The 15,093-nt window shown below is 46.1% G+C and overlaps 1 protein-coding gene across 10 annotated transcripts in view; it reads left to right on the forward strand.

Annotated features, from left to right (window-relative positions):
* PCMTD2 (protein-L-isoaspartate (D-aspartate) O-methyltransferase domain containing 2) overlaps positions 1–15,093 on the forward strand; it is a 66,099-nt gene that overhangs the window by 9,302 nt on the left and 41,704 nt on the right. For all 10 annotated transcript variants that reach the window (XR_014025919.1, XR_014025920.1, XR_014025921.1 and 7 more), the window contains 2 exons: positions 4,671–5,004; positions 14,124–14,226. Coding sequence is in view for 2 of the 10 variants with exons in the window: in XM_081323811.1 (XP_081179937.1) it covers positions 4,698–5,004; positions 14,124–14,226 (410 nt within the window). In the remaining 8 variants the exon portion in view is untranslated. The remainder of the gene's footprint in view (positions 1–4,670; positions 5,005–14,123; positions 14,227–15,093) is intronic.

The raw sequence follows: 15,093 nt of genomic DNA on the forward strand, positions 1-15,093 counted from the left end.
GTTGCAATGTATGGCAGTGAAAGTTGGACCATAAGAAAGGCTGAGCGCCAAAGAATTGAGGCCTTTGAACTGTGGTGCTGGAGAAGACTCCTGCGAGTCCCTTGGACCGCAAGGCGATCAAACCGGTCAGTCCTAGAGGAGATCAATCCTGACTGCTCTTTAGAAGGCCAGATCCTGAAGCTAAAACTCAAGTACTTTGGCCACCTAATGAGAAGGAAGGACTCACTGGAGAAGAGCCTAATGCTGGGAAAGATCGAGGGCAATAGAAGAAGGGGACGACAGAGAATGAGGTGGCTGGATGGAGTCACTGAAGCAGTAGGCGTGAGCTTAAATGGACTCCAGAAGATGGTAGAGGACAGGAAGGCCTGGAGGAATGTTGTCCATAGGGTCGCGATGGGTCGGACACGACTTCGCAGCTAACAACAACAACAACAACAGCACTGTTGCTACTCTCCCTACGCGTGGTCGTCCTGTAAAAACGACTGCAAGAGCACAGCGCATAATGCTTAAGAATCCTAGAGTGTCAGCTAAAGACCTACAGAAATCTCTGGCACATGCTAACATTTTTGTTGACACATCTACAATAAGGAAAACATTAAACAAGAATGGAGTACATGGGAGGACACCACGGAGGAAGCCATTGCTGTCCAAAAAAAATATTGCAGCACGTTTGAAGTTTGCAAAAGAGCACCTGGATGTTCCACAGCACTACTGGCAAAATATACTGTGGACAGATAAAACCAAAATTGAGTTGTTTGGGAAAAACACACAACACTATGTGTGGAGAAAAAAAGGCATAGCACACCAACATCAAAACCTCATCCCCACTGTAAAACATGGCGGAGGGAGCATCATGGTTTGGGGCTGCTTTGCTGCCTCAGGGCCTGGACGGATTGTTGTCATTGATGGGGAAATGAATTCCAGAGTTTATCAGGACATTTTGCAGGAAAACGTACGACCATCTGTCCGCCAACTGAAGCTCCGCAGAGGATGGGTGATGCAACAGGACAATGACCCAAAGCATACAAGTAATTCAACAAAACAATGGCTTCAACAGAACAGAATACGCCTTCTGGAGTGGCCCAGTCAGAGTCCTGACCTCAACCCGATTGAAATGCTGTGGCATGACCTTAAGAGAGCGATTCACACCAGACATCCCAAGAATATTGCTACACTGAAACAGTTTTGTGAAGAGGAGTGGTCCAAAATTACTCCAGATCGTTGTGCAGGTCTGATCTGCAACTACAGGAAACGTTTGGTTGAGGTTATTGCTGCCAAAGGAGGGTCAACCAGTTATTAAGTCCAAAGGTTCACATACTTTTTCCACCCTGCACTGTGAATGTTTCCATCTTATCTTCAATTAAAACATGACAACAGCTAATGTTTGTGTAGTATTATTTTAAGCAGACTGTGTTTTTCTATTGTTGTGACTTACATGACGTTTAGAGCGCATTTTATGGCCAATTCATGCAAAACTCCACGTAATCCCAAAGGGTTCACATACTTTTTCTTGCAACTGTAACTTTGCTGGAGTTATTGCAGGAAGCTGCAGTTTCTTGATGTATTTTGCAAAGCTTTTGGACATAGTTCCCAGTGCCCCGATGACAATGGGTATCACTGTTACATGTTTCATCCGTCATCATCATCATCATTATTATTATCATCATCTTCATCATCATCATCATCATCATTATTCATTGTGGACAATGGATGCACTTAATGACCGTGGTGAATCACTTAATAACAGCTGCAAATAAAAAGGTTGTAAAATCAGGCATGGCTACATGGTAACCCGTTTAATCACCGGCTCAATTTACAACCATAATCCCAGCCACAACTATGGTTGTAAACTGAGGTAGTGTAATGGAGAATTCAGCATTGTAGGATTTGGGGCCTTTTTGTTGTTGTTATTGTTTAGGTAAGTGTAGAGAAACAAGGAAAGGCAGTTTCCTGCTTCCCAGTAAAGAGCAGATTATCCCAAAGGTGCTTTTTTCAGGAGGCAACCGGACTTTCTTTGTTTTTCTTTGAGGACGTTTTTGTTTCTCACCCAAGAAGCTTCTTCGGCTCTGACTGGATGGTGGGGAACGGAAGGATTTATACTCCTTGCAGACAGCTGGTCATTTGCCTTTTTTTAGAGAGCTGTTGAGGCCACCTGGAGGTTTATCTGTGTCCTCAGGGTCACCTGAGTGGTGGAAATGGGTGTGGAGCCTTCTTGGAACTGCTGAAAGGACAGCGTGTAGACTGGAGATGGATGATACCGTATCCCTCCTCCCCTTTTGAGAGACGGCGGTTGTGGACACAGATAAGCCTCCAGGTGGTCTCAAGGACTCTCTAAAAGAATGCAAATGACCAGCCCGTCTGCAAGGAGTATAAATCTTTCCGTTCCCCCACCATCCAGTCAGAGCCGAAGAAGCTTCTTGGAACAGAAGCGAAACATCTTCAAAACATCCGGATGGCCCCCGACCTTCGCTCCTTCCGGCATGATCTAAAAACTTATCTATTCCAACAAGCCGGCCTGACCTGATGGATTTGGGTTTTAAAATTTTCTCACTTTATTGCTTTATTGTATTCTTACTTTATTGCTCTGTACACCGCCCTGAGTCCTCCGGGAGAAGGGCGGTATATAAAACAAATAAATAATAAATAATAATAATAAAACAAAAACAAGAAAGTCCGGTTGCCTCTTGGAGAAAGCACCTTTGGGACAACCATGACCTGGATGACTGGAGAACCTCCATCGACATGGAGAGCAGGTTGTTCTGTTTGGCGTTCAGCAGCTGCGAAATTATACAGGGACCCTGGTGAGTCATTCCTGAGTCAGCTTCATCTCCAAGGTACGTTATCTGAGCCAGCGCAGCAGCTACATTTAGGAAAGAACCGGGCTTCAGAGCGCAGCTCGTTCCAGGGAATCCTCGACGTACAGCAGTTCGTTTAGTGACCATTCAAAGTTACAACATCGCTGGGAAAAGTGACTCGTGACCATTTTTTTCAGACTTGCGACCGTTGATGCGTCCCCATGGTCGCATGAATAAAATTCAGACAGTTGGCCACCGACTCGTATTTATGGCGGTGGCCGTGTCCCCAGGGGTCGTGTGATCCCCTTTGGCGACCGTCTGACAAGCAAAGTCAGTGGGGGAAGCCAGATTAGCTTAACAGCCGTGTTCCTAACTTAACAGCTGCAGTGATTCACTTAACAACTGTGGTACGAAAGGTCGTAAAAGGGGGCAAAACTCACTTAACTACTGTCTCCCTTAGCAACTGAAATGTTAGGCTCAGTGGTGGGTCGTAAGTCGAGGACTACCTGTAGTTTGGTCCAGAAGCTGCCGGGTGTCTTAATAAAGTGCTAATTACACTAACAAAATTGTGAATGATTGTTGTAAGGAGTTCCAAGGGAATTGTTCAGAGATCTGCGGTGCCAAAGGTGGTGAAGGACAATCTGAATTTATCCCACGTACAATCTCCTCTTTCTATTATAAAGTCACATTCTTTTGTCCATTGACAATACAGATTGTCATATTTCTGTGCTCTGTTCCTTCACAAAAGCGCACACAATGTCAAAAGCCAACTGGAACTCACATTTCTTATTTCTGAGATTTTTAAAGGAAAATCTCTGGTGAGAGAGAGATTTTTTATATATATAAAAGTTGTATTGATTTTCTAGTTTTACATTTAAATATTTAAAAAGCAACGTGGCGGCTGAGTTTTTAATTTAATTTAATTTAATTTTTATTATATTTGTATACCGCCCTTCTCCCGAAGGACTAATAATTCAATAACATACGAATATCTTTAGTACAGGTTTCAGGCTACTACATTAAATATTTCCTCTCTTTTCCCCTTGGTATTTACTGTCTCATGTTTAAACTAATACAATTCTTATTGTATCAATTAAATAAAAATACCTTTCTTACATTTATCCGTAATTTTTAGTTTATACATATCCTGAGAAAGAAATTGATTAACAAGGTTTCTGTGTGTGCTTTGTATATACAGGTAGTCCTCAATTTATGACCACGGTTAAGCCCAAAGTTTCTGTTGCTAAGCGAGACATTGGTTAAGTGAGTTTTGCCCCTTTTTATGACTCGGCTTGCCACAGTTGTTAAGTGAATCATGGCAGTTGTTTAATAACACGGTTGCTAAGTGAATCTGGCTTCCCCATTAACTTTGCTTGTCAGAAGGTCGCAAAAGGGGATCACACGATGCCAGGACACGCAACCGCCGTAAATATGAGTCAGTGGCCAAGCGTCTGAATTTTGATCACATGTCCCTGGGGAGGCTGCAATGGTCGTAAGTGTGAAAAACGGTCATAAGTCTCTCTTTTTCAGTGCCGTTGTAACTTCAAACGGTCAATCCATTTTTATTATGATCGCATATCAGCAAATAAGAGCATTAAAAACAGCCACAATAATAGCCCAAAAAATAAAAATAAAACACCAATAGAGACTTAAGATATGGCCATCGGTGCCTGATTAACAGCGGGCGGTTAGCCTCATTTTGCATACAGCACAGCAGAGCTTGGCCGCTGTCAGAGAAACTGCTTCCTACTGATCGTATAACTAAATGAACTGTTGTAAGTCGAGGACTGCCTGTATACGCCCACGAGTCTCTCCTCAACTTTTTTTCTCCGAATGGTGGCTAATAAGACTTTTCCTGTTTCTTCTGTAATCCAGGCGTGATTTTTTGAACCAGTGAGGACCATGGGAGGGGCAGTGAGTGCCGGAGAAGACAACGACGAGTTGATTGATAACCTGAAAGAGGCTCAGTACATTCGGTCGGAGCTAGTGGAGGAGGCCTTCAGGGCTGTGGACAGGGCAGACTACTACCTGGAGGAGTTCAAGGAGAACGCCTACAAAGATTTGGCCTGGAAACATGGGAACATTCATCTCTCTGCCCCTTGCATTTACTCCGAAGTCATGGAAGCCTTGGATCTCCAGCCCGGACTTTCCTTCCTGAACCTAGGTAGCGGCACCGGTTACCTGAGCTCCATGGTCGGGCTGATCCTGGGTAAGTTGTCGTGCATTTTGCCAAATTTCCCCAAACCCCCACCCCCACCCCGCCGCCAATCTTGCTTCTTGACTCACGAATGCAAAAGAGCAATAGCACTTAGACCAGGGGTGTCAAACTGCTGGCCTGCTGTCCGGAGGCGTCACATGGAAGCCGCACGCACCCCAGCTCCGGCAAAGGGAGGGTGGCAGAAAGGTGCGACACGTTGCGACACACGTCATGTGACACGGCGAGTTTGGCACCCCCGATTTAGACTTCTATATACCGCTTCACAGTGCTTTACAGGCCTCTCCAAGCAGTTTCATAGAGACAAGCCTGTTGCCTCCAACAATCTGGGTCCTCATTTTATGAACCTCGGAAGGATAGAAAGCTGAGTCAACCTTGAGCCGGGCAGAATCGACCTGCTGGCAGTTGGCAGAGTCAGCCTGCAGTGCTGCATTCTAACCACTGCACTACCACAGCTCTTACTAGCAATAGCACCTAGACTTACATAGTGCTTCACAGCGCTTTTTATAGCCTTCTCTGAGCAGTTTACAGGCTCAGCCTATTGTCCCCAACAATCTGGGTCCTCATTTTATCGACCTCGGAAAAAATGGAAGGCTGAGTCGACCTTGAGCTGGTCAAGATCGAACCGCCAGCAGTCGGCAGAGTCGGCCTGCATTCTAAGCACTGCACCACCACTAATATCCTTTTCTTCCGCACATTAATACAGGTAGTTCTGAACTTGAAACAGTTCTTTTTATGACCAAAGTTACTATAAAAAGTGACTTATGACCGGGATGTTGTTCTTGTTCTTTTTGCATTGAGGACCGTTGCAGCTTCCCCACAGTCACGTGATCAAAGTTCAGTTGCTTGGCAACTGACTCACATTTACGACAGTTGCGGTGTCCCGGGGGGGGGTGTCGCGTGCTCCCCTTTGGCGACCTTCTGACGAGCAAAGTCCGTGGGGAAGCCAGATTCCCTCAACAGCCGCGTGCCTAACTGAACAAATGCAGTGATTCGCTTGCGGCAACGAAGGTCATAAAACGGGGCGAAACTCATTTAACAACGGTTTCACTTAGCAACGTAAATGGGGGGGGCTCGGTTGTGGTCGTACGCCGAGGACTACCTGTAACAGGAGTGCAGGAGGCAAGTATTATGGCTCATTTCCGCAAAGCAAGAGGTGTTTTGTTTTATTTTATTTTTTTCCACCCGAGGAGCTTTTCTGCCGAGTCAAACAAGGAAGAGAGGCTTTTGTTGCATATCTGCGGGGGAATTACAGTTCTTCTGCATCTGCTGTTCTTGTGCACCGGCGCATCCGCTCTGCCGAGTTTCAGTTGTCAGTTGAAAACAGGGATTTTTCTAGCACCGCACACCGGTGGCTCTGTGACCTTCCACCCACTTCGAAACAAAACGAGGGCTCAGCAATACCCCGGATTAGTATCCTGCAGGCCAGTTGTTGGCACCCTGCATTATATAGCTCTCTAAACTCACTGTAAAAGTATTTCACACTTCTCAGAAGCCCTGGTCCTCTTGAGGAGCTAGGGAAGGCTGCAGGAACTTTTTTTTCCCCCCAGTTTGAATTGGCTTTAGGTCTCGAAAATAACTAACTAGAGAATATTTCCTAGCTGGCTTCGATTGGGGTCCTCTGTTTCCTCCTTCCCCCCCCCCTCCTTCCCCGCCATATTCTGCTACTAAAGTGTTGGTTGGTCTATCTATTCCTTGTTTTAAAATGGCTTCTTTTTATACGGGGATCTATGAGAATCTTTGCAGCTTGGTTCAGCTGTCTCAACTGCGTCACCCTTCTTAAAGCGTTCTTCCTGGAATCATGGAATGACAAGAGTCGGAAGGGGCCTCGGAGGTCATCTAATCCAACCCCCTGCTCCAGCAGGAGAGCCTTACAGAATCAAAGAATGACAAGAGTTGGACAGGACCTCGGAGGTCTTCTAGTCCAGCTCCTTAGTCAAACACTGTTATTGCAGTGTTGGGTTTGCATTAACACCATTAATTCCAAAACCACTCAGCTATGGTCAAGAGGGGAACCCGAAGTTTTATTTCAAAGCTTAGTTCTGGAGAAGGAGAAAATCCTGCTCCTCTGCCCCCTGCAGACTTCGGATACACAAGAAAATAAGAGTGTGCAGAGTTTCCACTCAGGAACAAGTGGGAACAGAATCCTCCTGGATTCACGACTCAGTTTTGAAGATCATATTGGAGTCGTGGCTAGGGGGGCATTTGCCCAAATTCGCCTGGTACACCAGTTGCGCCCCTTTCTGGACCGAGATGCCCTACGTACCCACGCACTCGTTACCTCCCGTATAGACTATTGCAATGCTCTCTACATGGGGCTGCCCTTGAAGACCACCCGGAGGCTTCAGCTGGTGCAGAGTGCGGCTGCACGGGTAGTGATGGGAGCACCCCGATACTCCCATATTACACCCCTCCTGCGTGAGCTGCATTGGTTACCGGTTGCCCTCCGGGTGAGATTTAAGGTGCTGGTACTTACCTTTAAAGCCCTACATGGCTTAGGCCCGGGATACTTGCAGGACCATCTGCTACCGGGAACGAATTCCCATCACCCAGTACGCTCACACATAGAGGGCCTCCTCAGGGTGACGTCGGCTAGACAATGTCGGCTGGCGAACCCCAGGGGAAGGGCCTTCTCTGTGGGAGCGCCAGCCCTATGGAACCAGCTCCCCCCTGAGCTTCGGATGGCCCCAGATCTCCAGTCCTTTCGCCGCAGCCTCAAAACACTCCTTTTTCAACTGGCTGACCTGGACTGACAGGGATTTAATTATGTTTAATTTTTATTTTAATTATGTTTACAATTTTAACTCTAATTTTTAATTTATTTTAATTTTTAATTTTAATTTATTGTACAGAGGCCTTTAATTTTAATTTTATCTTAATTTCTGTATTTATTGTATATTATTGCTGTTAGCCGCCCTGAGTCCTAATTACCAGGCCCTACGGCACACCTGGGCATTTTATGGCTCCCGGCCCACATCCAGCCTTTTGGCTGTCCGTTGTCAACGCTGCTAACACCGAATGTTATTGCTTGACAAGAGATGAAGAAGTAGCTATTTCATATGTTAAACCTGTGTATTGTTTTAGTTTAAGGTTAGGAGGGGGGGATGAGTAGGATTGCCCTTTTCAAGGCCATGTCTAACTAAGAAGATAAGGCGGAAGGGAAACTGATTCTTTAAATTAATTGGAGAATATGATTCATGACAAAATTAGAAAGGTGGAGAATTGTGTTTTAATATATTGTGCAAGGGGCGGAGATTTCAGATTCCAGCTTCCTCCAAGCAAGCATTTGCCGGTGTATTAGGCCAGGGCTTTCCAACCAGTGGTCCGGGTACCACCTGTGGTACATTGGCACCTGGCAGGTGGTACGTGACCATCCTAGAAAAGTGGTAGCAGGGGAGGGGAATGAGCTGAACCGGTGGAAGCTCGGCACAAGCCTGAGTAAGAGACGGCTGGAGCTGCAGGACTGTCAGGGCTTGGCGGAAGCGCCAGGATCAGCGCCAGGCTCCAGCTGGAGCTCGGTGCTGATCCTGGCGCTTCTGCTGAGCCCAGACGAAGCGCCGATCAGCTGGAATGTTGCAGCCTCTCCAGGGTCTTGTGATTTACATTCAGATGCTTGGCAACTGATTCATATTTATGACGGTCACAGTATCCCAGTGTCATGTGAAGTGACCAAAACCTGCTGCAACCACTCAGCAGATTGGGGGGGGATAAAAACCAAACACCCCCCACCCCTGCTGCCAGTCCTCAACAGAAATGCTGACAACAATGAAAACCTCGGACAGGAGGAAGAGCGCCGCCGGGCGGGCAGGCAGGTGTCTTGCTCGGCTGTGGCTTGGGGGGCACTTTTTTCAGTGCCATTGTAACTTCAAACAGTCACTAAGCGAACTGTTGGAAGTCGAGGACTACCTGAACTTCATCACTTTTTTCCTTTTTTTTTTTTGGTCATCAAGTTTTTGACACCTTGCTAGGCGACTGGTGGTACTCGGATGTTGCCATACCCTAAAAGTGGTACAATGGCTGAAAAGAGCCTTGGTGGCGCAGTGGGCTAATGCCTCCTTAAGTAACACCAGCTGCCTGCAATTAGTGCAGGTTCGAGTCCCACCAGGCTCAAGGTTGACACAGCCTTCCATCCTTCCGAGGTAGGTAAAATGAGGACCCAGATTGTTGGGGGCAATTAAGCTGACTTTGTAATAATGCCGCTTGGGGGGGGGGGGCTGAAAGCCCTAATAAGCAGGCATATACATAGAATGAAGGCTACTGCTAAGCTTGTAAGCTGCCCTGAGTCTTCGGAGAAGGGCGGGATATAAATGGAATAATAAAAAAAAAGGTTGAAAAGCCCTGGATTAGGCTAATAAAGGACTTTTAAGGTAAACAGTGCCTCAGACTCACTTGAAAAGCCCATACGTCGGAAACTTGACACCTGTCTGACCTGCACATGGATTGCTTTTATTTTGAAGGCGACTGCTATTTTCTTTTCTTTTTTGTTTCAATTTACGTCTGTGCGTGCATTCCTACACACCTTCGCAGTCCTATCGGTTCGGACCGGTGAATACATCTCGGACCGGTACTCTCCTAACACGACTGCTTTTGTGGACCAGATGGCAAACCAAACACCCCTTGTTTCCCCAAATGGCAAACTGGTGGCACTGAAAGACAAGCATTTGTCTACAGCCAGGCTTCCCAGCTTGAGCAACTTTAAGACACCTTGAAGTTGCTAAAGGCGAGGACGCCGGTCTAAAAAGGCAAACAGGAGGCAAAGGTGGGGCGTGACCACCCATATAGGTCCCAATTTTTTAAACTTCTTTCTTATCCAACCCCATCCCCAACTCTTGCTCCACACTTCCGTTCTGTTTTGTGCCACCTTTGGATAATTTCCCAGTACTCAGCTCAGAAGTATAATAATAAAAAAAGACACTAAATTCCTAATTGCTGAATGGTTTTTGGAATGTAGATCCGTGCTCTATTGCAGTGCTATGAAGGTATCCGGACCGGAATAATCTCTTTTTTTAGGCTAATTTGATCTGAATCTGTTCACAGAGGTATTGCCCGAATATAAATGTGGGGTCCTTGCTGCTCTCTGTGCTTGGTTGTTTTCTTACAGACGTCTCATTACCAAACTGGATAACTTCATCAGTGTTAGGAGGGAGTGGGGTTTTATATATTTATTTATTTATTTATTTTATTGGATTTGTATACCGCCCTATTCCCATAGGACTCAGGGCGGTTTACAGGGCAGTTAAAACCATGAATACAAAAAATAAAAACAATTAAAACAAATTAAATTCAAGCCCCAAGAGTAAATCTAAAACCCAGTTAAATTAACAACCCCACAGTCTGGACCAAACAGCTCAAAGAGCCAAGTTTTCAGGTCCCGGCGAAATGAGCGAAGGTCGGGGGCAGTCCTAAGTTCTGTGGGTAGTTGGTTCCATAGGGCAGGCGCACCCACAGAGAACGCCCTTCCCCTGGGAATAACCCGCCGGCATTCATTAACCGGCGGTACCCTGAGAAGGCCCTCCCTGTGGGGGCGCACAGGACGATGGGAAGATGATGCCGGCAGCAGGTGTTCCCTTAGATATAGTAGTGGCTTGCTCTGTCCGGGTGGATGGGAGTGTTCTTGGTCATTCCTTAATTGGGCTGTTGTTTATTGTTAGCTTGTTTGTCTGCCAGAAAACCACCCAGCTCAGAGAGTACCAAGGACCCCACAGTTCAACCCTCAGCTACAAAGATTCTCTTCTGTGAATATAAATATATGGTACATGCATGTATGCTTGTTATGGTTTTAAGTTCTTTCCACGGGCTAGGCCAAGCTAGGCTAAAACGAGTTTTTCCATGTTGCATAAATGCAGCATTTTCTTCGCTTATTATGGAAATGAGGGAATCGCAGCCCTTGTGTTACTTAGGTGCCTGGATGTCTCCTTTAATTTCCCTGAACCATCTTAACAGATGTTCATTCCGTAGATTCAAGATGTTATCCTAGTTAGGTTCTGAAAAGTTAATAAGAGTTGGATTTGGGGATGTTAGATTGAGTCCCCTAATTTGATACCTTCTGCGGAGAAAACAAAAATGCAGTAATTCCTCGCCTGGATCGTTAATGGTTGTTTTGCCCTATTTTGTATGTCAGCACAGCACAGCAGGTCTGTGTGACCTGTGGATCCTCCCTGCCCACAGACATCTGCAGAGGTTATTGCGAAAGTTTCGGAAGAACGGCAAATTCGAAACCCAAGAATGTTGTCTGTGCTGCACCACAAGAGCTGACACGTTTCTAGTCTCTCTGTTCAGGGTTAGCAAAGTGAGAAAAAATAAAGAAAGAAAAGCTGCTTCTAAAAGTCCCAACAATTAAAGGCCACTTTCGGCTACCTCTTGTGTATAACATCACATCCGTAAACCAGGGCTTTTCAACCTTATCACCCATTGTACCATTTTTAGGATATGGCGACATCCGAGTACCACCAGTCGCTTAGCAAGGTGTCAAAAACTTGATGACCAAAAAAAAAAAGGAAAAAAGTAATGAAGTACAGGTAGTCCTCGACTTACAACAGTTCACTTAGGGACTCTTCGAAGTTACAATGGCACTGAAAAAAGTGCCCCCCACAAGCCACAGCCGAGCAGGACACCTGCCTGACTGCCCGGCGACGCTCTTCCTCCTGTCCGAGGTTTTCATTGTTGTGAGCATTTCTGTTGAGGATTGGCAGTGGGGGTGGGGTGGGGTGTTTGGTTTTTATTCCCCCCCAATCTGCTGGGTGGTTGCAGCAGGTTTTGGTCACTTTACATGACCCTGGGACACTGGGACCATCATAAATATGAATCATTTGTCAAGCATCTGAATGTAAATCACAAGACCCTGGAGATGCTGCAACATTCAAGCTGATCGGCGCTTCTTCTGGGCTCAGCAGAAGTGCCGGGATCAGCGCCGAGCTCCAGCTGGATCCTGGTGCTGATCCTGGCGCTTCCGCTCAGCCCTGACAGCCCTGCAGCTCCAGCCGTCTCTCGCTCAGGCTTCTGCGGTGCTGCCACCAGTTCAGCTCATTCCCCTCCCTCACTACCACTTTTCTAAGATGGTCGTGTACCACTTGCCAGGTGCCAATGTACCAGAGGTGGTACCCATACCACTGGTTGAAAAGCCCTGCCATAAACGATATTTTAAAGAAAAGTTTCTAGAAGAACATTAAGGACCTTTATAAATAGTCTAGGAAACTGAAAATAAAGTGAACATGGGTAGCCCTCGATTTACCATCACAATTGAGCCTCAAATGTCTGTTGCCAAGGGGAACATTTGTTAAGTGAATTTTGCCCCATTTTACGACACTTCTTGCCACGGTTGTTAAGTGAATCACTGCAGTCGTTAGGTTAATAAAATGTTAAGCAAATCCGGCTTCCCCATGGACTTTGCTTGTCCGAAGGTCGTAAAAGGGGATCACATGATCCCGAGACACTGCAGCCGTCGTAACTATGAACCAGATGCCAAGCGTCTGAATTTTGTCCACGCAACCGTGGGGAATGCTGCAACAGTTGTAAGAGTGAAAAACATTGATAAGTCGCTGTGGGAAGAATCCAGGAAAAGAACTATTTTGAGAAATATTAAAAAGGCAACCCCCCCCCCCAAGTCTCTCTGCCCCAGACAGAAACCAGGTCTGCAGAAATGCAGATGTGATCATCTTGTCAGAAAGATTGGAGCCAGGAAGCTGATGGGATTAGAAAGACAAAGATCCCTAGAATCAACAATCGCTCACACCAAAAAATCCAACAGAGGACGTAGCCATCAGCTACAGCCACAGGGAAGCAGGATATGACCTTTGGGACATAATAGGATTAACCCACCACCGTCAGAATACCAGAAAGGCACACTCAGACTCAGGTCAAAGTTCATTACGCCACAGGAACAACTCCAGACAAAAGCCCAAGAAGGTATAAAAACCCACCCCTCCCTGCTACATGTGGTCAGGTTTTTTTTCCCCACAGCCATCTTTCTGTCTGGCTCTCCTCTTCGATAAACTGCAGCCTTCTTTCTAAAGCAGTCTCCATGTTTTGATTATTCCCGGCTTGGACTGGACCCTGAGGAAGATTTTTCTCTCAACATCACTTTTCTCAGGGCTGTTGTAACTTTGAATGGCCGCTAAATGAACAGTCACTAAACTCGGACTGCAAGTTGAGAATTACCTCTACACCCACAACGCCTGAAACTCAGATGCTATAAATAGGGGTTCTTTCAAAAATCAAAATTCTGTTTCCTGCATCTGTCTTATTTTTTTTTCCCCTCTCCATACGTCGTTGTCTGCCATTTCTTCAGGGCTTGATTGGTTTTCCCAGTGAAATGCAAAGAATTCTTCTGCATCCTTTTAGTTGTTCTACACAGGCAGTCCTCAACGTGTAACCGTTGGTTTAACAACTCTTTGAAGTTACAATGGCACTGGGGGGGGGGAATGAACCAGTCGTGCTTACAACCATTGCAGTAACCCCACAACAGAGCTCTTCAAACTTGGCAACTTTAAGACTTGTGGACTTCAACAAGTCCTAAGGGCTGGCTGAGGAATTCTGGGAGTTGAAGTCCACAAGTCTTAAAGTTGCCAAGTTTGAAGACCCCTGCCCCACAATTACGCGATCAAAATTCAGGCGCTCGGCAACTGGCAGGTGTTTATGATGGTTTATGACGATTCACTTAACAACCCTGTGATTCACTTAGCAACGGCTGGTCGTAAAATCGGAGGCAACTCACTTCACCACCACCTTGCTTAGCGACCAGAAATTTTGGTCGTAAAGTCGAGGACTACCTGTACTGTCCCAAAGATGCTTTTTTCGAAAAGTAATTGGAGTGAAACATTTTCAAAGAGAAAAGGCAGTCACCTTTCGGGACAACCATGACCTGGAGGATTGAGACTCCCCAAGGGCGACTTACCTGTACACTTTTCATCCACGCGGCAGTTCAACTCTACTAGTTGGTAAAACTAAAGAATTGGTTTACGTGCCCCTTTAAATAAGCGCCTGCCCGTAATAGGCCAGCGAGTTGCAATAACTCTGCCTTGGTTTGTTTTTCAAGCTGGAGGGAACTCGTTGACCCCGAGTCTGTGTTTTTCCTGCCTTTCATCACGGTCTGTTTGCACTCTTTAAACATCTAGGTCCCTTTGGAATAAATCATGGCGTAGAACTTCACGCAGACGTTATAGAATACGCCAAGCAGAAACTGGACTTCTTCATCAGGACAAGTGACAGCTTTGACAAGTAAGTAAAAGCAGATTTTCCAAAAAAAAAAAAAAAGTCCTACTCTTCAGATGGTAATTCCTAGTTCTAGAAGGAAGTGAATCCAAGACAAATACAAGTGGTCCTTATTCAGCAGTCACTTGTTCAGCCACCCAACTAAGCTAGCTCCATACACACACAAACACACACACACACACACACACACTTTGGGTTCCGAAAGATTAAGTTCTGGCTTGGGCTTAATGGGACCCCTATAGTATGTTTAACTTTATTTTTCCTTTTTTACGGTTACGGCTGTTTTTGTCTGGGTGGTTTTTATATATGGGACGTTACAAGCTGGCCAAGGTCTTTTGGAGAGGGCCAATTATAACAGTTCTGGAAATAATAGAACTGTAAAGAGAGGTCAATGGTAGATGGGCACTGCAGGTTATGGGCAGCCCTGTGGCTTTCAAGGACAGTCCAGGGCAGGGCTGGGTGAGTTGCTATCCAAACTATCTGAAGGGTCTTGCCTTAACCAGCCCATAATCTAACCCTACGTGTGATGCAAATGAACCAGTTTGATATAGTCGTTAAGGCATCACCCTAGAAACCAGGAGATTGTGAGTTCTAGTCCCACCTTAGGCATGGATGCTGGCTGGGTAACTACGGGTCGATCACTAGGAGAGTGTCAGTTCTAGTCCCGCCTTAGGCATGAAAGCTAGGTGGGTGATTTCGGGCCACTCACCAGGAGACTGGGAGTTCTAGTCCCACCTTAGGCAGGAATGCTGGCTGGATAACTATGGGCCGATCACAAGGAGACAGTGAGTTCTAGTCCCACCTTAGGCATGAAAGCCAGTGGGTGACCTTGAGCCACTCACCAGGAGTTTGGGAGTTCTAGTCCCATCTTAG

Source organism: Vipera berus (assembly GCF_964194415.1).
Source record: "Vipera berus genome assembly, chromosome: 3".
Classification (NCBI taxonomy): domain Eukaryota; kingdom Metazoa; phylum Chordata; class Lepidosauria; order Squamata; family Viperidae; genus Vipera; species Vipera berus.